The following is a 22,233-nucleotide window of genomic DNA, read 5'->3' as shown; positions in this document are numbered from 1 at the left end:
TGCCCAGCTATACATAGAACAGCTTTACTGTGATGTGCAAGACAAACGGCAATACTAGGAAGGATTCCCATGTTCTCACAGAAGCAGCTGAAACAAGACTGGTTAGGACAACACACAGACTGTGAAACTGCTTGCAGTTTCCTTATGAAGCAAATTTATGCTCAGCTGTGACAAATATAAAAGTAATATCTTTATAAGGTTCGGGGTTTGTTCTGTTTACTTTTTTAAACTGCTTTCTTGACTAAACCAGCTCAAAATATATTACTATTCACAAAAAGCTGGGAACAGACACTCCCATGCAACATAAACTAGATAACACTGATAAGTAAACAGAAGCAAACAGCAGCAGCAGCTGTACTATCTTTTCAGCTTACCTGAGCTACAGAATTTCTAAGGATCATAAATAATTTCAGAAGTTAGTCACTGTGCTATTAAAGGCTTGGAGGACAAAGTTTGTTTGACACAGTCAGAGGTGAAAACATCTCAAGAGATCAATTTGAAAACAAGCATTTGTTTTCCAAACAGAAAGTTTCAAAATTACAAACATCAAACAGCACTCAGTCATTACATTTATGTTAATTAAAGCCTTTCAAGGTAATCTCATAACTGACAGCAAGTTAACATCTACATTACAAAGGCAAAATGAAATATAAAGGGATGACAGAAGAATTACCTGATGTTATTTGCCTTGTGTGTAATGCTGATTGTTTACACAGTTCGCTCAGAAAACTTCAACACAAAGGCAAATTCAGTTCCCTTGCAAATACCATGGACTGCAAGTGTGCTTTACTGGCTTCATATGTGGCAACAAGAGACTAAAAATTGCTCATGTACCATAACACAAACCCAGGCTGCAAAGTTCTGCTAATAACTGTATTGTATCACTCTCTAAAATACTCCAGGAAAACAAGAACTGAGATAAAATGTTCCCCAGGGTCTGGAAAGATCAAACTGCAGCAGGACTTAAGAGAGTCTGGTCACCCACAGCAAGTAAAAAAATCCCATATATCATTTATCAACAGCTTCTATGGAATTTAAACACTTCTTTTAAAAAGTCTCATCTGTGCTTGCTTTCACAGGCACAGGGCAACACAAAACAACAGAGTACTGTGTAATTCTGTTCCATCTTTCCTGAAATTATCAGATCAAATTATGTTCCCAAGCCCTGCTACAGATGTGAACAATTACAGACCTCCACCACAGGTCAGCTGCAGTGCTAACAGTGTTAGCTACCCCTGGGAGCTCCACAGTCTCCTTCTTTTACCCAATGAACTTGCCAATATTACTAATGACTAGAAGCTTTGAAACAGAAATATTCATCAAGTTCTCTTTGTTGCAGCAGTATAAATGCTATTTTAAGGTGCCTTAAGTTCTATCCATTACTGACAGACATATCCAAACTCCCTTTTGCATATTTCAAATTCAACGGTCAGGGCTCCCTCACTGCAGAATGCTGCAGATCTGAGAATGTGCTTTTTCTTGCCCAATACACTCAACATTTTGAATTCTTCAACTCTACCAGATACCTAAACAGCAACAACAAGAGACACAGATGGTTTCTTTGTCATCACTAGAGATTGAGAATGAAAGCAGCAAGAATGCAAGGGCAGCCTGGCCTCTCTCAGGAACATCTGTGAGGAGAAGAATCACAGACCTTCTCTAGTGGCTACAAATGTCTGAAAATGGCACTCACATTTTAGTCAAACTTATTAGTCTAAATAAAGCTGAAAGAAGAAGCTACTAGGATACATTTCTCACTATGGCACAGCTCAAAGCTGTGGTAGGGACCAGGAATAATCTTTTAGCTACCGATGAGATATTTTTTTCTCTTCCAATTTAAGATGCACCATCTATGAAGAAAGATGGAGAGATTTCCTTCTGTAAGGTAAAACTGGGATTTTCTAAAAGGTTATTGAGATATTAAAAATACAGAACTGAAGAAAGTTCTGGGTAAGCATAAAAAGCTGGAATTCTTTATTTTATAGAATACAAATCCCAAAAACCATATAACCAGAACTTATTCCCACTAATTATAATAGAAACATGAAGCAAAAAGGCAGACATGAAAGAGGGAAAACCTATTGAAAATGACCCACAGAAAGAGATCCCTACACCCAATGCAGGAAAGATACAGTCAAGTTTCACTGAAAGGGGATAAAGGAAGGCAAGTATCACAAGCTTCAATTTAAGGGCCTTAAAAAGTATCTCAATAACCCTATTGCTATTAAGTACAGTTTATTCTGCCAATCCAAGTGGGGCATTCTGGCAAGAACTATGTTGTTTTTCATAGGAAACCGCTACCAGTTGCTTCTAACCATTCATCTCTTGATTGTCTAAATGATAATCTTAGACAGGTTGCTTCCTGTAGCTTTCAGAGAAGCAGCTATAATTGAGCAGTGCTTGTTACCAAATTCTGAGCTAACATCACAGTTAGCACTGAGATTTCTACCGGGGCTTTCAATTATGTCTGGCATAATCACAGCAAAGAAGGCAGAAGTCTGTTAAGGGCCACTGCTGCAGTAGGAAATCAGCAATGATCAGGAAAACCCTGCCTACAGCAGGAAGTCACTTAACACATTTACAGTAGACTCTACTTGGCACTTTGCTCAGATACTGAGTGCACAAATGCATGTAGAAATGGACTGATGCCCCTCTGGCTCTCTCCCAGCCCCAACCAGACTCATTATGCAGTTTTCAATAGCAGCACTCTCCCCTTCACTGCTCCAGGTCACCATTAAAGCAACATCAACTAGAAGAAAGCCATATAAAGTCAGCTTGTCTATGGAGAGACTATAAAAAAACCCACACGCAACAAAACTCACATTTTGCCAAATTTTTTTGCCACGATCAAAACATCTTTTTGGGTACAGCACTAGTGTGTGTTAGCAAACTGGGAAATTACAGCTCTGTGCTGTGGGAAGTTCAAGAGTCAACAGAATTTTTACATCCCTCTGATCAGTAAAATGAGTCCTGACTCTAAGAACAAAATGTAAAAGCTGTTTATTAAAAGTTATTTCTTTCAATCATGTGATAGTAGAAGAGAAGCATTCTGAGGAAAGTCTGTACAGTCCCCCATTCTACACTTGTCCATGTCTCCCAATTCTCCTTCCAAAGTTTAACAGAGACTAGAATTATTCAAATCTGGAAAGAGACTATGTTCACTATGGGTGAACATAGTTTGAGTTGTGGAGCAACTTATTTTGTGGGTATTTTTGGTGGAGGAAGATTAGACACATAAGTCTTTTTAATTTGTTCAAGTTAGAACTTACACTACTCCTCATTAGCCAGTCTGCCCTATAACTTTGACTTCTGCAACTTCATAACTCCAAAATAATCAAGTTAACACTCCTACGGCTTATTCACCTTATCAGTATTAGAGCCAAACAACATATATATGATTATTATTGGAGAGAATTCTAGAATCTTAAAATACAAGAACCAGTCATTTGATATTTTTCTTATAGTTCATTCCATAAACAAGTCTGAAGTTGAATATCAAAGTTTTCGAGTGGGGGGGGGGTGTTTGGATTTTTTTTTAAACTTTTGTGCCAAAAGGAAAACTGAAAATAATAATTCCTAATGCAATGCCTCAATTCTAAAAAAATTAAAGTATTAAAGGTCAAGGTGTTTGTATCTGCTGCTGAAAAAGTCCAGCAAGTAAGATCTCATGTGCTTCACTACACTATCTTATGAAGCAGCTGTAATTAAGAAATCACTTGAGACTAACTAATAAGTTTTCTGAAGTGGTAACTTCTCTCATACTTAGTGTTGAAAAAGAACTATAAACTTACACTTCTTAAATGCTTTTAGAACCTAAAAAAACCCACAAAATACCCAAAATTTATTTCCTGAGTATTTCTGACTGCAAAACAATTTTAAAAGAAAAAAGAAAACTCAAATGTACTTACTTTGATAGGAGCTGTTGAGAACTTAACTTTTCGGTCTGGCGCTGGATCTTCCTCTTCAGAAAGTCCAGGAAACTCCTCATATTCGCTGTCATACATATAGTCCTCCTCTCCCTCCAAAATTTCTCTGCCTTCAGGCTCTTGGTTTTCTGGCTCTGTGTCCCTGTCATCATCAAAAGCTGCATTCTCTATTCCAAAATCACTGAAGTCCTCACTTTGCTTTTCTAACACTTGCTCCTCTTCTTCAGTACCCTCTTCCTGCTCTAGAACCTCCTGTACTTGTGGAGCTGGACCATCTCTTACAGACATCCCATCTCCTTCTTCCCATCTGGTCTTGCTGCCATCCATAAACTCTTCTACCACTTCCAAGGCATAGTTGCTTCTCTTCCCTTCCTGTAGATCACATGTGAGCTTCTGATTCTCTTCATCAACGTGATCTTTCTCCAAACCTTTTTTTTCATGCCCTGAGGTTTCATCTTGTGCAACTAGCTCTGTGCAAGTCACCTCTGTGGGAGAAACCCAGGAGCAAACACTATCTGACATCTGCTGAGCCTCCTGAGCAGGCATACTGCCCATATTCCACAGGCTTCTCTCAAGTACCAGTTGCTCTCTTTTGTCTTTTCCCAGTGCCTTGCTCGGCTCATCTCTGCAGATCTCAGGCGCTTTGGGGAATGCACCTTTCTCCCGACATCCTTCAGCAACAGCAGATGAATTCAAAGTCTGCTGGCCTCTCAAAGGGTCCTGACTTGGAGAACTATCATTTTTGGAAGTTTCTTTGGTTTCTTCAGTATCACTGTCACCCAGAAAGCTTTCCAGCCTCCTAGAAATGGGCCCTGCATTCAGGAAGGAAGATTTGGAACCACTGTTAGTATGTTGCTGCTTCAACTCCTCATTACTTTGATTTTCAGCCTTCTCCAGTACAACTGGAGGACTTGCTTCTGTATTAAAACTGAAGTGATCCACCACATTGCTGCAATCAGAAGCTGAACCATGTCTCCTCTTATCTTCACTTCTTTCACATTTGCTGGGGAAGTATCTGTCCACTGAGCTCCGTTGTTTTATATTTCTCTCGAAGAGCTTTCTGGTCTCTGAAAATTTTTCTGCCAGGGCTACTTTGTCCAAGTCTGCCTCATCATTGCTACGGATGACTTTGTCAGCAGCAGAAGACACAGACGTTGAATCCACAGGACTGCCACTGGGGCTGGTACTTGTATTAAGAAGATTATTTTTTTGGACAATGAGAAAAGATGGACTACCTGGAGAAGATCCATACTCTGCTGCCGTGGCCCGTTTAGTATCAGCCGGTGGATTGCTTTCACAAGAGCTTCCCATTTGCAGAAACATATTTTTGATCTTGTGTACTCTGTTACCGTAAGTGGCAGCTCTGCCTCGACTGTGCGGGTCACTTCCCCCTCCATTGGAAGAGGTGCTCAGCTTCTGATGCAAGCCTGTTTTGTTGGAAGCGTTGTCAGGATTGTTTACACCATCAAAAGAGCATTTGATAGCATGGAAATCAGATTTGTAAGCATTTCGGTGTGGAGAAGCGCTTCTTAAAGTCCTCTCCCCCTTGCCTTCGGTTTTCATCATTGTTGAAGAGGAAGCTCCCTCCACTCCTTAAGAAGAATGGGAAGAACGATTCCCTAGCACAAAGCTTCCACCCTCCAACACCAGGCAGCGTATATCCCAGAGAAGATCCCAAAAGCAGCCTTTCACTCAGTCAGCCTCCCTGCTCGCATTGAAATGGAGCGCAGGGGACGCTACGTGGAGAGAAAGAAATCAAAGCGCGTGAATGGCCACATCGGGAGTTATCCCCAGCGCGGATCGCGGGATCCGGAAAGCCATCTGCAGAGAGACAGAGAGTTTCCATTAACTCGGGGCCTCGCCGGCGTGTGACACGAATCCAAAACTCGGGCTGGGAATCGCAGCCCAAGACCTCTCTGCGGGATAAAGCCCATTGTGTCGGCCGGGACGCGCGGACCCAGCTGCTCCCCGCGCAACGACCTGACGGCTCTGGCGAGGGATGCGGCGGCAGGCGGCCCCCCCGCAACCTCCGGCTGCCGCCCCTCCGCTAAGGGCCGTCCCGGGCTGGGCCAGGCCAGGCCGGCTCGGGCGGCGGCGGGGGAGGGCAGCGCCAGCCCTTCCTGCCGCCCGGGGGAGGCCGGGCCCGGGCCGGACCGCGCGCCCGCACCGCGGCGGGGCAGGACGGAGGGGCCCGGGCTCCCCGCGCCGCCCGCAACGGGGGAAGCCACGAGTTTCGGCCCCAAGTTGGGGCTTCCCCGTGGTGGCGCTTTGCGCCGCGGGGCCTGCGGGGTGCGCAGCGGAGCCGCCCCGGTACCTCGCCCCAAACTTTCCGAGCCAGCCTACCTGGGGGCGGGGGTCCTGCGCCTCCTTCCCCTCAGCGTTCCCAGCCGCCCAGCGGCCGCACACACCACGCCATCATTATCCGCCGCCACAGCCGCCCGCCTTTCCTCTCTCTCTTTCTGCTTCCCTCCCACCCCCCCTCCGCCCTGCCGCCGCCCCGCTCTCCTCACTCCACCTTCCTCCCGCCCCCGCGGCGCGCTCAGAACCGCCGCCTGCCTGCCCGCCCGCGCCGCTCCCCGGCCTCACGCTGCTCCGCGCCCTCCTCCGCGCTGTGTCTCGGGCCCGCCCGCGCGCGCTCCCTGCCTCGCTCGCACACAAAGAGAGGGAGCGGCGGGCGCGCCCCTGCTCCGCTCTCAGCGCCACGGAAGAGACGGGCTGGGGGCGGCGGGCGCGACCGGCCCGAGGGAAGCGCCTCCCGCGCCGGGATATACCACGCCATGGCGGGATACGGGTTTCGGGTGATACCATGTCGGCGAGGCGAGCCGGCGCGGGGCAGCGTCGGTGCGCCCCGAGCGCTCACCGGTGCTTCCGCCGGGGGAGCTGGAGACAGTGGGGCGAGGGACACTGGAGAAAGGCGAGCGCCGAGCTGCCGTGATGCTGCGCGCTACTTTCAAACCCGGGCGGCCAGCGCGGTGCGGAGAGCGACAGCTGCCGCGACCGAGGCTCGGACAGTTGAAGTAACAACAGTGCCAAACCTTTCCTTTTCCCCCTCTTCCTTTCAAAAATCGAGTTGGTGTTAGCCGCTCCCGAGCAGGTCGGTGTCAGAGCACAGGAGGATCCACCTGCTGCCCCGGGACAGCCTGACGTGTCCGCGCAGGAACGGGGCTGAGCCCGCGGGGCTCCCTCGCACGCTCCCCGGGCGGGAAGTCACTGCAGCTCCCCAAGGCCAGGAACTCTTGCTCATCATTGATAGCCCCAGGCAGTAATAACCGCAGTTTAGAAAGCAGTGTTCCATACGTTCAGTTCTCTCGTTTCTTAGCCCAAATAAAAGCACTGGCTTCAACCTATTTATCAAAGACTGGATTTGGACGACTGTTTAATTTCGATTGCAGTTCCTTCCATATGAATAAAACTCACACAAAATTAATAGAAGAGCACAGAAGAAGAGTACTGGTAGTTACCTATTACCTGGCAACTGTTGTTGGCACCTGACAGCAAATTGTGTAACATTTATTTAGAAGACTAAATACTTAGCTCCTTGAGAAAAAAAAAAAAGCTTCACTGGTTTATTTCTCAAGTCTATGGTGAAATTTATACATTCTCCCAGACATCCTAATTGACTCTGGCTTAACTTGGAGTCACAAGCTTGATCTAACATCTATACTATGATATTTCACAGCTTGATCTAAAATCTATGATACAGTTTCAAATTACCCTAATAATGATTTTACAATAAAATAAATCTTATTATTGATATAACAGTCTTTCCAAAACAGAGACAACATTGTTCAGGCTTTCTTCTGTCTTTTCAAACATTACAAGGGCGGTGGAATTTCACCAAGGTCTGCCATTAGCAGTCTTACATACACTTGGTAACACCATTTTGAGTACAATTTTAATGCAGTTTCACTGTAAGAGCAACAAATGTTTCATATTTTGAATATGTAGGCCTTATCAAGAATATGCAGAGGTGATCTCCTGCATGCTACAGAGGTGGTCCTTCATATACCATTTGTAGGTTGGGTTGAAATTGCAAGGTTTAACCACCATCTTTCAATAAATAGTCTACAAGGAGCTACTAAGCAAATGTTTTTTTTCACAAACCAAAGGTATGTACAGGGTTGCTCAGCAGTTTAAGCATTGTGGGCAGATAACATTCTGCATTCTGATCAGGGAACCTGGCAGTGTATAGGAGACTATTCAAAGGAAAAATGGCAAGAGTTCAGGAACAACATAAAAACAAAGCCCAAAGCAGCTCTGAACCACGCTCAGGAGAGCCCGTGGCCTTTGTACTGGGTGCTGGCTTAAAGAGATTGGAGCAGGAAGGTACTCTTGTGTTTTGAACTCTCCCATAAATGAGAAAGCAGGAATTGTAATTAGAAATCCTGAAAACAGATTTAATTGCATCAAAGGACTCCTATTTCTTTACGATTTCCCATCCTAATTAGGAAAATATACAGGTTATTTTACTTAGCTGTTCTGCTTAGGAAGGACAATATTTATCTAGGTCAGTTTTCTGGGTTTTCTAGTGAGAAAGACTGAATTGCATTCAAGATGAGTGGAATGTGAATGTGAAAGAAAAAATAGATTTCTTTATTGAAACAATTATTAAAAAGGTGGGAAGGATTCAAGATAAAGACCTCCGGATTTTGAGCAATAAGTCTGGGAAGGTGACGTAGTTTGTGATTTCATCATAGTGAATAAGTGCAATAAAACCTGGGAAGACTATCTTACACATTCAGTCTCTGGCACTTTCCTTAAAGATGATGAAATAACAATGAGTAAGCAAATGGTTTGCACTGAGAAAGAAGCATCTACATTTTGTTACCTAAGCTTAAGAAAAAAAAGGTATTTGAATGGGAAGCTTGGCAGCACAAAGTCTTCTTGGGGAAAAAAAGTGTTGCTGTATATGAAGTTGTGATGGTAATGAAGATTAGAAGATTATTTTAAGAAAATATTTTTCTGTCATTAAGGAACAATTAAAATGTTCTGGAAGTATTTCAGTCATATTCAGTATAATTCAAACAGCAATTTTGAATTTGAAATAGAGCACCTTCTGTAAGTCTGGCAGGTAATTTTGTGATTTCAATTATTAGAATTAAGAAAGCAAGCTGTAATTGCAGAAGACTACTTATGTTAAACACAAAACTAAAATAATAAAGTAGCATTTTACATTCATTGCTTTGTAGCACTTCTTCACTAAAATAAAGTAGAACTAAAACCCAAAACTGTATTTAATGGTCAATAAAATTTGATCAATAAAGGAGGAGCAAAAAGTTTCAGAGCAGCTGAAGAGATTCAAGTAATTTGGTAAAGGCAATGCAGCAATGACTGCAGACACATATGGAACAAAAATCTGCCGGAAAAAAGCTCAACATCAAAATATGGTCAAATCCATGAAAGACATTTCCCAGGGTTAAGGGCTGGACCAGCCAGCCTGTCATACATGAAAAAGGATGCAAAGATACCCTAGAAGAAAGTGACAAACAAAAAACAGAGCACCATTGTGGTAAGAGTTACAGAATGTGATGGTAAACTTGGGCAGATCTCAAATGGGGTTCTCCTAACAGCATTTTGTGTACAGCATTACAATTGTGCAGCAGGATCCTAAAGACTACAAGTGTTGTGGGTGAAGAAATGCTTTAAAGAAGAGCTAATTAAATTTGACTCAATTTCATCCAAATTGTGCTGGCTAATGTGACAATTACTGCATGCCATGAAGAAAGCCTGAGACATCCTTGTGTTGTTCTTCAAGATTGTGTATGATGACATACATGTTTAATATTTATTTTAATAAGGCACAGTGGTTTGAGTGTGAGTAGTGTGAGTGAATGTGCAAGTGTGAGTGTGCAAGAGTGTGAGTGTGAGTAGTGTGCAAGAGCATGAGTGTGAGTAGTGTGCAAGAGTGTGAGTGTGAGTAGCGTGCAAGAGCGTGAGTGCATGAGTGTGCAAGAGTGTGAGCAAGTGTGCAAGAGTGTGAGTAGTGTGCAAGGGTGTGAGAGTGAGTGAGTGTGCAAGAGTGTGGGTAGTGTGCAAGAGTGTGACTGTGAGTGGGTGTGCAAGAGTGTGAATGGGTGTGAGTAGTGTGCAAAGCGTGAGTGCAGGCACACTGGTTTGGGTGAATCAGTGCCTACTGCAGGTTTTGATTCTCTTTCCTCACCTGCTCCCCAGCACATTCCAGAAGCACAGGTAAAACAAATGCAGTGGTTCAAGCTGAAATAACTCACAGCTAATCCTGCAGCTTTATTCTTGTCTTCTCCTGCTGTTGTGACTCCTGAGACTTTCCCATTCTCCCACTCTGTGGTCAGCTGAGCCAAGTTATATAGAAAAAGCCCTTTGGATAGAGCTGTGCTTACTGGTGGATGCTTTATTTTATAGACCAATTATCTAATATATATCCTATAATGAGCACTCTGATCTAGAAAAAAATCACTATCAGTGCAAACCTTAGTAAGATTTATTTTTAGTGCAAGTAACTATCCTAGTGGAGCAGTGAATAAACAAGATATCGATATTCAGGACTCAAGTCTTCAGCTTGCCTGATTCTCTCTCATTGCAGTAGTATATATGTCACAGCAAACTTTAAACATAGGATATGAAATGGAATTTTAGAAAGAGCTCCAGCAAAGAAGGGCTGCCCTCTCTCATTCCCCAACATACCTGTCATGCACAGCTCCAGAGAGGGGCCTTTCTGGTGACTTATACAGCAGTGTCTACCTTGCTGGATTAAATTTAATAAATCAGTATTTTCTTTGCTGTTCTCTCATAGACTCATAGGTCCTCCCTGCAGAAAGGTGAATTTAATAATTAGCTCTATTACATCCTCCTACAGCCCACCCAAGATGCTGTTCCCCAGAAATGTCCTGAATTAATACCCTGACCACATCTTCTGGCCACAGAACCACGAATGTTAAATGAAGGTTGGTGGAACATCACTGAAACCTGCATTGGCCTGCCAGCACATGTTGCTAATGGTCTTTGCAAACTGAGCAAAACTCCCTATGTTACAGCTCCAAGACATGTTGAAGATAAACGTAGAAGAGTTTCTTAAGTCTCAAGAATCTCCTGAGCCTCAAAGTGAAATATTGGCAGTTGAATTTCAAAGTTGCATTTTAAAAAAGAAAGGCAGTTATTTATTGCCAGGAAGGCTGAACAGAAGGAGAGTTTCCTCCCCTTTCAAGCCCCATTCCTGAAGTGTCCAAACCATCAGGCTCACTTGCTACATTGTCAAATTCATGAGTGAAAAAGAACAAGGGAGGAAAGCAGTGAGCACACTGTATAATTGTCTGAAATGGTGGTTCAAGACCATGCTGGGTTTCTCAAGCACAAAAAACAGATGTCAGCCTGACAAGGAGGCAGGAATCTCAGTAACAGCACCCCACTGAAAGCTGGTGGAAAACAAAACTCTGTGAGTGCATTTTCCAGCTTCATAACTGCAGTACTGTTGGGATAGCTTTTACAGGATTTACAGGATTTTAAGAAATAAAGTTTATGGTTATTGTTGATTTAACTGATTTCCAGTGCAAGAAACATGCTGTTGTACAGTCTCTGTTTGCATCTGTCTCCTACTCTGCAAGGACTTGTGAAAATGGGCCAACTGGTTCAACCAGATTTGACACAGCTGAGAGTTTTCAACAATAGTTACATTCCTACCAGCTTCTTAAAAATAGGGACCTGGAGGGAGAGAGGAGAAAGAAAGACCTTGCAAGATCAGTCAAAGGAAATGCTACAGCAAGAGATCACCCCTTATAAGCCTTCAGATAATCCTGTATAAGTCACACAGGACTGAAACCTGATGAATGTATTAGTCACAAGAAAAGCCTTATTTTGAAGTTGTATCTTTCTTAAAGCCAAAGTCAGTCAGCCAAGAGACACACATTGGGAGGTTCACTGGCTACTTCAATACTAGAGTTCACAGCACAATTTTTTAGTCTGATAACACTGGTTTCTGTCTGACCAAGCAGTTCTATACAAAACCCAAGTGTTTACTATGCCTCTCTATGTTTGCATAACATACCTAAAGTATTTTTCAGATAAGAGATGACCTTAAATGCTTTGAAACTAAGTCCAAATAGGGTATCTTATTTGTAATATTCAGATTCCCTAGTATTTCTTAAATCATAGCTATATATAAGCAAAGAGAGAAGTATACAGAGCCTAGAGTTTAGACTGCCATCTAAAACAAAACCAATGCACTTTAAAAGCAAACCAGAAGCATTCTCTGTAGCTTTCATATTGAAGTATTAGTTATATTAGAAAAAACAAAAAGGAGAAGCATAATCTTACAGATAGGTGAGCTCTTTCTTTCAATCATTAATACTTTCAAATAAATAAGGCAGTATTTTGAAATTCCATCAGTCCAAAGATTGCTTGACACCATCTAGATTTAGCATATACATAGAAAAAAGTAATAAAACATTAAAAGTTAAAAAACATTGCATGAAACAAATTAATTGTTAAAAATTCAGTTATTTTTGTGTAGGTAAATCTAAATGATAATCATATCAAAAAAAGTGAAAACAAAAGATGAGATAAAATAGAACACAGAATTTAGATATAAGATACAAATTACACCACAAAGAAAATATTTTTTAGCCAAATTTAGAGCTTATTTTGATATTTCCAAATCAAAACATTCATGTTTTATTTTGAAAATAAATTTCTCATTAAAAAAAATTTAACAGGACAAAATATGTATAAAACGATACATTTAGACTAAAGAAGACATTTTGCATTAACAGAAACTAATTTTATTTTATTTTTTAATTTAAAAAATGCATTTCATTTAAACTGAACCTCACCCCTCTCCCCCCTTATTTTTAATTTAGGTTTTGAATTCAATAATACATTGTCCAGATGTACCAAGAAATAGCAAACTTATGACTGAAGTCTTTCCTACTGTAAGGCCTAAAGCAAGTGGGGAAAAAGAAACATGAATTCCCCCAATCCAAGCAAACAGGTGATCTGTCAGAAGCAATCAGAATGCTATTCTAAGATGACTGAAAGAATAGAACCTGGTGAATAGAAGGCCTTAACTGCATATGCACAGGAGAAAGACCTGACAATCACTAGTTGAGAAATCTGATCTAATTTGAAAATTGCTATCAGACATTTGCCTTGTCACTTCTAAAACAGTTTTAAAAACATCATTAGCAACTGGTGGGTTGTCACTGTTTCAGCAGCTACTACTAAGGGATTCACTTTGACAGACTATTGATGCAATTAGACATATTCAAGATGCATGTCAGCACTCCCTGGGAAGAGAAACAAAGACTTTGTGTTTTTATTGGTAGGCTGAAGTGTCTTTTATCACAGGGGCTGGAATCAGACTGGCTGATTTCCTAGGTGTCACATCTAGAGCTATTCCAGAATTTGGTTTCCTGCAAAGCTTGTTTTGTATTTCTGATTTTTGGAACAGAAGGATGAAAGGCTATTCACAGGGACTTTTAATGCAGGAAATACCATTGAGAGATAGCTACTAAACTGAGGGGCCTTCAACTAAATATCCTTTAGAAACAAACTGTTAAAAAGATCATTCCTGTATAATTCTTAGTGTTATTCTTACAGCAAAATTTACTGAGGATGTTCTCATTTAAGGGACAAAACACTTCTTTCTGTGTCTTCATTTAAGTAGTAATATAGTACAACTAGTGGTCAGAAGTCAACTTACTGATTTTAAAAAATTCTGTGTCTGCATTTAGTACCTCTTTACGCCATGAGTCTTAATATTTTCAATAAGACTTTAAACAAGAAGAATGTCTTTGTCAATTAATCTAAAGTGCACTGAGATAATTATACAATCATGTTGCCTCTGAAATTAACATGATTTTGATGAGGTTCATGAGCAGAGTCCTTAAAAGCCACTCCACATACTCACTTGGTGTATCTTTGCCTCCAAGCCAGCACTAAGGCAGAGGTTTTCCATGACTGTGATACCATCTAAAATGTTGAGCTGGCAAGTCCATAGCCTTCCACTGGAAAGGGCAGGTCTCAAATGTCACAGCACAGGAAGCAAAACTGGGTAATTCTCAAGTACAGCTATGCTGAATCATAGGAAATGAAAGAGAGCTTCACTTTCATTATAGACTTTCTCTACATTGAGGTTTAAACCTCTAACAGCAGAGTTACAGGCTGAGCCTGAAAAGCTGTACTTTAGTATGGTCACAACAACTGCAGTTTAGGTTACAAAAAAGCTGATTACAGCAACTGGATTTAAACATGAAAATAAAACCACAGAGCTGCTCACATGGATGTCTTATGGCATGAGTAGATGAGTACAGAAAAACATCACAAGATGTAACAGGAAGGACATAGAATCAAGAGAGTATTTGCCTTAAGGCACAATTTAGCTCAGATACATTTATTGTCCCTACAGCTCTAGGTGGAGATCATAGCCCTGTGGTAATGTGTGCTAATAGTGTAAATTATGTTGTGTTTGCAATCCTTTCAAAGATTGGTGTCCTAATGAGACTTCGGAAGACTTAGGTCCAAGGAGACTTAGACTGTCAGCAAAAACCCAAGTCCTTGTATATGTGCATGTGTGTCCTATTTGCAGGTCACACAATAACCTAGCATGCTTTTGGAAGATCTGTTTTGGAAGCACGGATGTGCACTGGATGATTTTGGCTGCAAACCTTTCCACGAAGTCATTCCCCAGTGCTTGGGCTGACATTCCAAGCCACTGAGCATTTCCAAGTAGCTGCCCATTTTTTAACTTCAGTAATAGTCAGAAAATATTTTTTGCTTCCTACCTTCTATGTTTCTTCCCAAAATTATTTCTGAGATGTGGACTAGGCAACATTCAGCTCTGCAGTAACAAATGCTCAATAACTTGTCTATTTGTACTTTAATTGTTTGACTTGTAGTGTTATTTTTCAGCATCTGTCTTTCAACCCAAAAGACTCCCCAGTACAGGCTAAAGAGGGAATTTTAAACTTGACCAGAGTCATCTCCGTGTTGTTTCACTCATGTTGATTTCATAGTTTTTTCTCTGCTGTGAAAGCTTTGCACACATGGTGTAACTACCCAGATTTTCTGAGAAAAGACTAGAACCAGTTCCATAAACATAGCAAAACCCTTGGAAATTATTCTAGAAATAGCATCTTTCAGGTATGTATGAAAAGGCATGTGATGTGGAAAAGAAGTTGAGTTGAAATAAATGGCAATATGCCATGCTCTACTAATAAAATACGTTGATTTACTTAACATTCAATTCACATTAGACTTCACAGATGTTCAAAATATGACCAAGTTAACTCTACTGGAATCAGACTCTGCATATTTGGCCTCACTTTGTAGTCATGCTTCTCTATGTGCCACAAAGCTTTAGTTCACTTTCATAAACTGAGGCAGAAGTGTTGAGCTGGTTCTGTTTGGTGTAGTTTCCTTCACACCCATTTCTGGTGATGGAAATGAGCACAGCTCTGCCACGCTCCCAGACACTACTATGGTGAAATTTGACCCTCTCTGGGTATGGGGAAATTTAGAAAGAGAACAGGATAGGAGTGCAATAATAAAGTGTTGTCTTTAAATTTGAGTGCCATTGTGGTTATATTTGAAGATTTTATTAGATGTCACAAGGTGAGAGCTACATAGCTTGTTCGTCACTCTCCTTAGCTTATTCCTAGCTAACAAAAGCTTGTAGTCATAAAAAGTTCTTATTCTGCTTCTTCACAAAGTTTCTCTTGTGCTTAAATACATACATATAAAAAAAAGAGGAATTCTTTGAGCCATCTTCTCTTTAAAATAAGACTGTGACTTGAAGCTTCTTCAAATTAGTACAAAAATACATATTCATCCATTTGTCAAGATGAAGTTCATGTGAAAAAACCTGTAATCAGCCATGGCCTTTTGTACATTTTCTGCACCCTGTAATCTGTCCACTAACTGCACCTCTCCGTGGGTTGCCTCTCAGGCCCTGAGCTAGGCACCAGGAAACAATCAAAAATACTTTTCTTCTTACTTCAAAATTAATTGAATTAAAGGTACAAAATGAGAAACTTTCAATTTAGAGATAGACTTTTTTTTAAAAATGATTAACTGTTGAAATAAAAGTTTTAAAGGAAAAAATTATCATAGAAAGAAAAAAATCACCATGTTTCATGCCAGTCATTTCTATCCATGATTTTGCTGCTTAGGATAAAGCCAGTTTTGGAAAATATCCTTGCAAAAGAAAGCACTTCGAGTAGATTTAAAGTCAGTAGTTATCTCTGGCTTGTCTTTGCTGGACTTATGGACTGTGGAGGAGATCCAGAGTTTGTGTAGGCAGTAAGTCTGAAAATCTGTTCAAACCTCTGCTTTATCCAACAATTGCAGCCATCAATGTGGTCTCATCACATCTCAAGAAAAACTATTATTCTATAAAACATACTTAAATTTAATGTATAAATTTCTTATATACCCCAGAGTCCCATTGTTCGTCTTCACCAAAGTCTGTATTTTATCTTGCTCTGGAGGCTTCTTTCTATTTTGCAGTTATTTTGTTCACCTGTCTAGACCACAGTGTGGGGTCATCATTGTACCATCTGTTAAACCTGTTTGGGTTAGAGTGTCTGCAACTCACTTCAGCTCAAATGTTATTAGAACATGCTCAAAAATGAGGGTAAGTCAGGCCAAGTCATACTTCTCCAGCACAGTACAGGTTCTATGATCTGTTAGTAGTAGATTTACTATTACAGGTAATACAGCTATTATTCTGTCATAGGTTTATTTTAGAACTACTTAGAAGCCATTTCAAGCTAATCTTAAAATATTTTTATATGAATATCTGAATTTACACTAAAGTCAGCATATTTATCTGGCATGAAATTATTTCACTTATAGCACTGGAACAAACATGAGAAAAATGCCTGAAATCTAAAAACACATGTCAAAAGATTAGAAAATATTAGATTTTAATATTCTGTTTGATATTGTCTAAGGCCTTGCATATAAGGCCACAATCTCAATCAGATCATGGGGAAGGAATGCCATCACTCAGAGGTGTTTTGTGAAGAAGCCAGTGTCACCCCTCCTGTGACTCCAGTGTTTCAGGACATACAGATAAATAAAAGACAAAATTTGCAAACTTGTTTGGTTTGATGTTAACAGAAGCAAACCAAATGTTGATAGCAAACTTCTATTTTGATTTACCCTCCAGTGAACTTCCATGCCAGAAGCAATTGTTTACATGCATGTGTTGCAGAAGAAGAAATATGCCCAGTGAGGGTTTCTTTATCCCAGCTTGGAGTTTAACAAGGTGATTAACATTAACACCTTGTTCTATGGAGAAATAAAAAACCTTTCGAAGTAAAACCCTTTTTTGGGGACAATTTTAAAAGAAAAAAGAGCCATAGCTTTTTTTTCTTGTTTGGGTTTTTTTGATTGTTTGGGGTTTCTTTGCATTGTTCTTTGTATGACATATTTTTAAATCAGTAAAGCATGGAGAAATAATGAGTAGCACTGGATACAGCATGTGTTCAATTTCTTATAATTTTTTTGAAGTGAACACTTCACAATCTTTGTTGATAATTGTGTGATCTGCTTATTTCCAAGAAATCCTAGGCTTTATTGACTTCCACATTTGTGCTATACAACTGCATTTAGTTTGGCATTCCTCATATGAACCATATCTTCTTCAATAAAAAAACCCAACAAAACCCATCCATCCATCCATCCATCCATCCATCCATCCATCCATCCATCCATCCAACCCACATATCTGCAGTTTAGAGACAAGGATGTTGTGCAGGGCAGTGTCAAGTGCTTTTTGATAGGTAGATGATGTCAGTCTTTCTTTCCTCATCCACCACTGCTGTAAATCCATCATAGGAAGGGTCACCAGATTAGTCAGTAATCACTTGCTTTTAGTGAAGTTTCCTTATTTTCCATGTGCTTTTCATGTATTTTATCAGGGGTGGAAATATACATTGACCTCTTCACCCTGTCCCTGAATTTTTTTCCTTTAAGCAGGTTTTGTATTTAAATTGAGTAGTGCTGCACATCAGCAGATATAGCCTCATTTAAAGACCTGAACATTTCCAGACCGTAGTAAGTAATCTGATCATTCCTTTTCAAACAAATCCTGTTAGTTCATTTCAAAATACATTCATCCTCTTAAACTACAGTAATGTCACTCTGTTGTGAAGGCCAGTATGAACTGATACCATTTTTGGGAGGCTGGGATGTTCAACCACCAGGAAATTAATAAGATCAAGGGGGAAAAGAAGTTGATTTTGTGCCAGTGCTTGGAATATCAGTTCTGCCAATTGACTGTCATCCACCACTAACAGATGTGCTATAAAAGCAGATGAAATTCATTGTTAGCATATTGCTTGGCAGCCAGAGCCAATTGCAGAATGGAGAATTGAGCCTTTATAACACAAGAATTTGCATATGGACATTACGTGCACTTACATACAGTGATAAGTATTTTCAAACTGGTTAAAGGTATGCATTAGCATAGCTCCTTATTTCACACATAATAGAGAATATTTTCACTATTATATTTTAGTCTGCTGCTTTATTTTTGCTGATCATATTTCTTACTCTTCATAAAAGTTTTTCAAGATAGAATACACTTTGATGCTTCACAACAAAAGTGCATAATGATAATAATTTCCCGGAAGAGAAAAACCTTTTTTTTTTTTAACAGAATGTGAGTTTAAAAAGCAGGGATTGATTTAGTTACATCACATTGAAATATCTGCATTTAAAATAAGTTCTAATTCATACAGAGGTATCCTAAAATATTTTACTGTAAGCCTTGAAATAAATGTTTCAAAATTAATTTATATACTACATATATGCATACCTGTGCACAAACACGTTTCATTTAAAGTTAATTGTATTGCTGGCAATATTTAAAAGCATTAAATGTGGATTTACTAAGGGCAGTAGCTATTAGAACATTTAAGTCAGATGTTGAAAACATTCACATAGATGCAGTATGTAGAAATACCCTCACTTTGTATCAATCAAATAAATTTCCTTCATGTTTACAAATATGTAGAGATAACTCCTTCCTTTCCTGTGGGAAGTCCTTCCTTCCCAAATTACACTACATTAAACCCACTTCATTGCTATGACAGAAAATTACAGTTTTACAATGTAACATGGGCTAAATCTTGAAATATTTTTACACCAAAAGTCTCACTGACATACACTGGACATTTACCTGGGGTAAAAAACCAACAAAACTCTAAAACCCACCCTTTCTAGTTTTTTTTTATTTCTTTGGTTCTGGAACAACACAAACAACCCTAGGTACTTAATCTATCTTTAAAGTTTTGCTCTGTTCTTCTCTCAAATGTTGAATAAATATTTCTTTTCTGTAAAATATATACCCAAGATGAAGAACAGAAGGTCTGCTTTGGCTGTTTTGTTGCATTCCTATCATGCAAGACATTCATGTGTCTGATTTACCTAGGCCATGAAGCAAAGCCAGTGCTGCTGCAGTACATTCTCCTTACAAACAAATCTAAGATACTCTAAACTCATTGCTAAAACTCTCTGATCAGTTCTGAGCATCTCACTTTCCAAGCACTGCCAAATCCTCGTCCACAGCTCCAACAAACAGAGTTTTCCCCATTCTGTATGTTCAGAAAGCTTCAGCAATGGTCAGTCTCCCAGCCTGTGCCTTTCAGATACTTGCTATCTCTTCTCATGCCTGGGGTCCCAGACTCCCCTAAAATGATAGTCTTTCACTGAAGACTGTGATTGGCTGTGATTGGATTCTGGTCTCCATAATATAATTGATTAATTTTCAAGGAAGCACATTTATTCACTCTCATGCTAGAGAGGTAAAGCTTATTATCTGTTTTCAATTAATAAAACATATTTGTTCAATATTTGCTCAATATTTGCACAGTTTGCTCAATAAATGAGAACTTCACTGCAAATTATTAAAATAGTAAAAAAGTAGAAGGAAAATATTTATTAGATAGTCTCTGCCTGTAGACAGACCAATTTTCAACAGGAACTAATTTTTAAACAAAGATTTATATTTGTTATTAACTCTAAAACTGGGCATGGAGTGGTAAAAAGGCAAGGAATGGGCATGAACAAAAAAGGCCTTTATTTTCCCAGCAAAAATTTTGGATGGTTTTCAGTTTTTACTTCAAACCTCCTATGTTCATAAGTTTGGGCTTTTTTTGTAAATAATGAAAACTCAGTTTTCCAAAGGTAAGACAGAAATTTAAGGAAAAAAAACCCCAAACCAACCAACCAACCAGTTAATGAGAGTGATCTGTCATTGAAGAACAGCTTTGATAGCAAATATTTGACCAGCCTGAACAAGGACCCTGCTTTTCTAGTGAAACTATTTCAAATTTCAACACATATTGCTTCTCCCTTCCACTTTGCCCAGTGGTGTACACAGGAATGGCAGATTCCCACTCAGTTCTGGGAGCCTGGCTGTACCACTCCCCAAGGTGGAGGCTCTTTAAGTAGTTAGATTGAACATTTTGAACATTGAATGATTTCATTGAAATGGTTGCTATTTGGTTTTTCATTTCCAGGAAAGAAGAATTGTGATTTTGCTCCCTAACCTAAGTATTGTAGCAGTGAAATAATAAATTCCACAAAATACTCCAGAAAGAGCTAGTTCACTAAAAAGAGCACTGTAAGATTATTTCATCTAGGATAACATCATTTTATTGTTTGGGACACCTGTGTTTATCTCTTGAAAAATATCACTCATCTTTCTTCCCTGCTATCTTTGCAAAGTGCCCCCTCCCAGGGAAAAATATAATTTCACGAGTGCTCACTGACTTAGCAAGACATATAGTGATTAAAAGGGAATTGCAGGTGCAACTAATGGTCTGTTCTAGATGTTTTGTGCTGTTTTGCATGACAAGTACTGGGAAGATCAGTTGATGCTGTGAAGTCTGGATGTAGTAGGCAGACTTGTATGTGTTCATGCCATAAATTGGATACCAAGTGGAAGCAAATGAAAACCAAGGAAAATGGGTGGATATAGAAAACGAAAGCAAACAGATTACTCACTTAGAATTATTACTGTTGGTGGTTTATTTTCTGCTTCCTGCTTCATTCATGTTGACTTCTAGGGTGTAAATGGGAATAATATTGGTCCAATTTAGGATGGTTTTATTTAGCTTGTTTTTTGGCTTCTCTATGTGTGGAAATGAACAAGAGTGTGAATTGCTGCAGTTCTTCTTTATTTTGGAAAACAAAATCCAGACAATTCTTGGAAACTGGGGAGTGAATGGGATGTATTCTATATATTCCATTAATCAGATTGCCAGCAGTAACTTCTGCTTTGAAAAGGCTGGTTAAAGAACAACATGAAATCTTACAACCAAGCCAATTCCAATTCCTACTTTTGTTCCTAAGGGGCAAAGGAAAATGAACCCTGTTCAGAAATATTATTTAAAAGTCTATTTCCTTATTAAATGACAAACAACCTTTCAAAGTGAAAGGTGAATGGACTTAGTTGATAGGAAGGCCTAGTGAGTACCTTGGGAAGGAAGGGTTTTCAAGAGCATCATAATGCCTGAAGTTGTAATTCCTGAATGCAGGAAGCTGGATTTGTTGACCAAAATGTTCAAAATGGTTCTCACAAAGACTTAGACCCTTAGGGACTTAAATCAAATTATCCCACTTCTTGGGAAAAAGTAAAATTGATGTTATTAATCAAGCAGTAAGTTGCACAATAGATGCACGTGTATATATATAAAAATATATATATAAAAAAATTCTGTGTTGTTGGAAAATCAATCATTTTTGTGGGTTTTTTCCACTGGGAAGTCATGCATAGCATACAGAAAAGGAGGGGGATTGTATAAAATCCACAAACTCCAATTTTTATAGCGTGCTGCTTATGGCATAGAGGAAATCACTTATTTTTGTTAGTAACTAAAATAAAATTTGACTACAAATTAACATATATTTAGGTAGGCTTCTGTGGTTAGCAATGCTGGTATTCAAAGCACATAGGATAAAAGTATGCATGCGCAATTACTTAAGAACTAACTTTGCTTTGAATAAAATTTTCCAAACACATTAGCTAGAAGTTTTATAACTTGCTTCTATGTCACAAAGTTTTGTAATGAAAAGGAAGGGAGAAATAAAAAAAGCACAGAACATAAAAGAATGAGTCAAAATCTGATCTTGTCCTGGAAAATATCTACAGTGTTATAATTGGTTCTAGCATAAATTGAGATTAGAATCTCTCCCAGATTGTGCAAGAAATTGGCCCAGGAGATGAGAAATAGAATTCCAACTAATTCCATGGCCATATGACAACTCTGTTAAGCTGCACAAGAAGCTTGCTAAGCATTAGGCAATGCACAGCCATACAAAAATTTTT

The 22,233-nt window shown here is 39.6% G+C and overlaps 1 protein-coding gene across 2 annotated transcripts in view; it reads right to left on the bottom strand.

Annotated features, from left to right (window-relative positions):
* Positions 1–6,378, bottom strand: part of LOC131560444 (neurabin-1-like) — a 40,967-nt gene extending 34,589 nt beyond the window's left edge. For both annotated transcript variants that reach the window (XM_058809164.1, XM_058809165.1), the window contains exons 1-2: positions 6,270–6,378; positions 3,909–5,747 (exon numbers count right to left, since the gene is read on the bottom strand). In XM_058809164.1, the coding sequence (XP_058665147.1) occupies positions 3,909–5,492 (1,584 nt within the window). In that variant the 5' untranslated portion in view covers positions 5,493–5,747; positions 6,270–6,378. The remainder of the gene's footprint in view (positions 1–3,908; positions 5,748–6,269) is intronic.
* Between the last annotated feature and the right edge of the window lie 15,855 nt (positions 6,379–22,233).

Source organism: Ammospiza caudacuta, chromosome 8 (assembly GCF_027887145.1).
Source record: "Ammospiza caudacuta isolate bAmmCau1 chromosome 8, bAmmCau1.pri, whole genome shotgun sequence".
Taxonomy (NCBI): Eukaryota; Metazoa; Chordata; class Aves; order Passeriformes; family Passerellidae; genus Ammospiza; species Ammospiza caudacuta.
The sequence above is the reverse complement of the archived record's forward strand: the minus strand, read 5'-3'. Positions and strand labels throughout refer to the sequence as shown.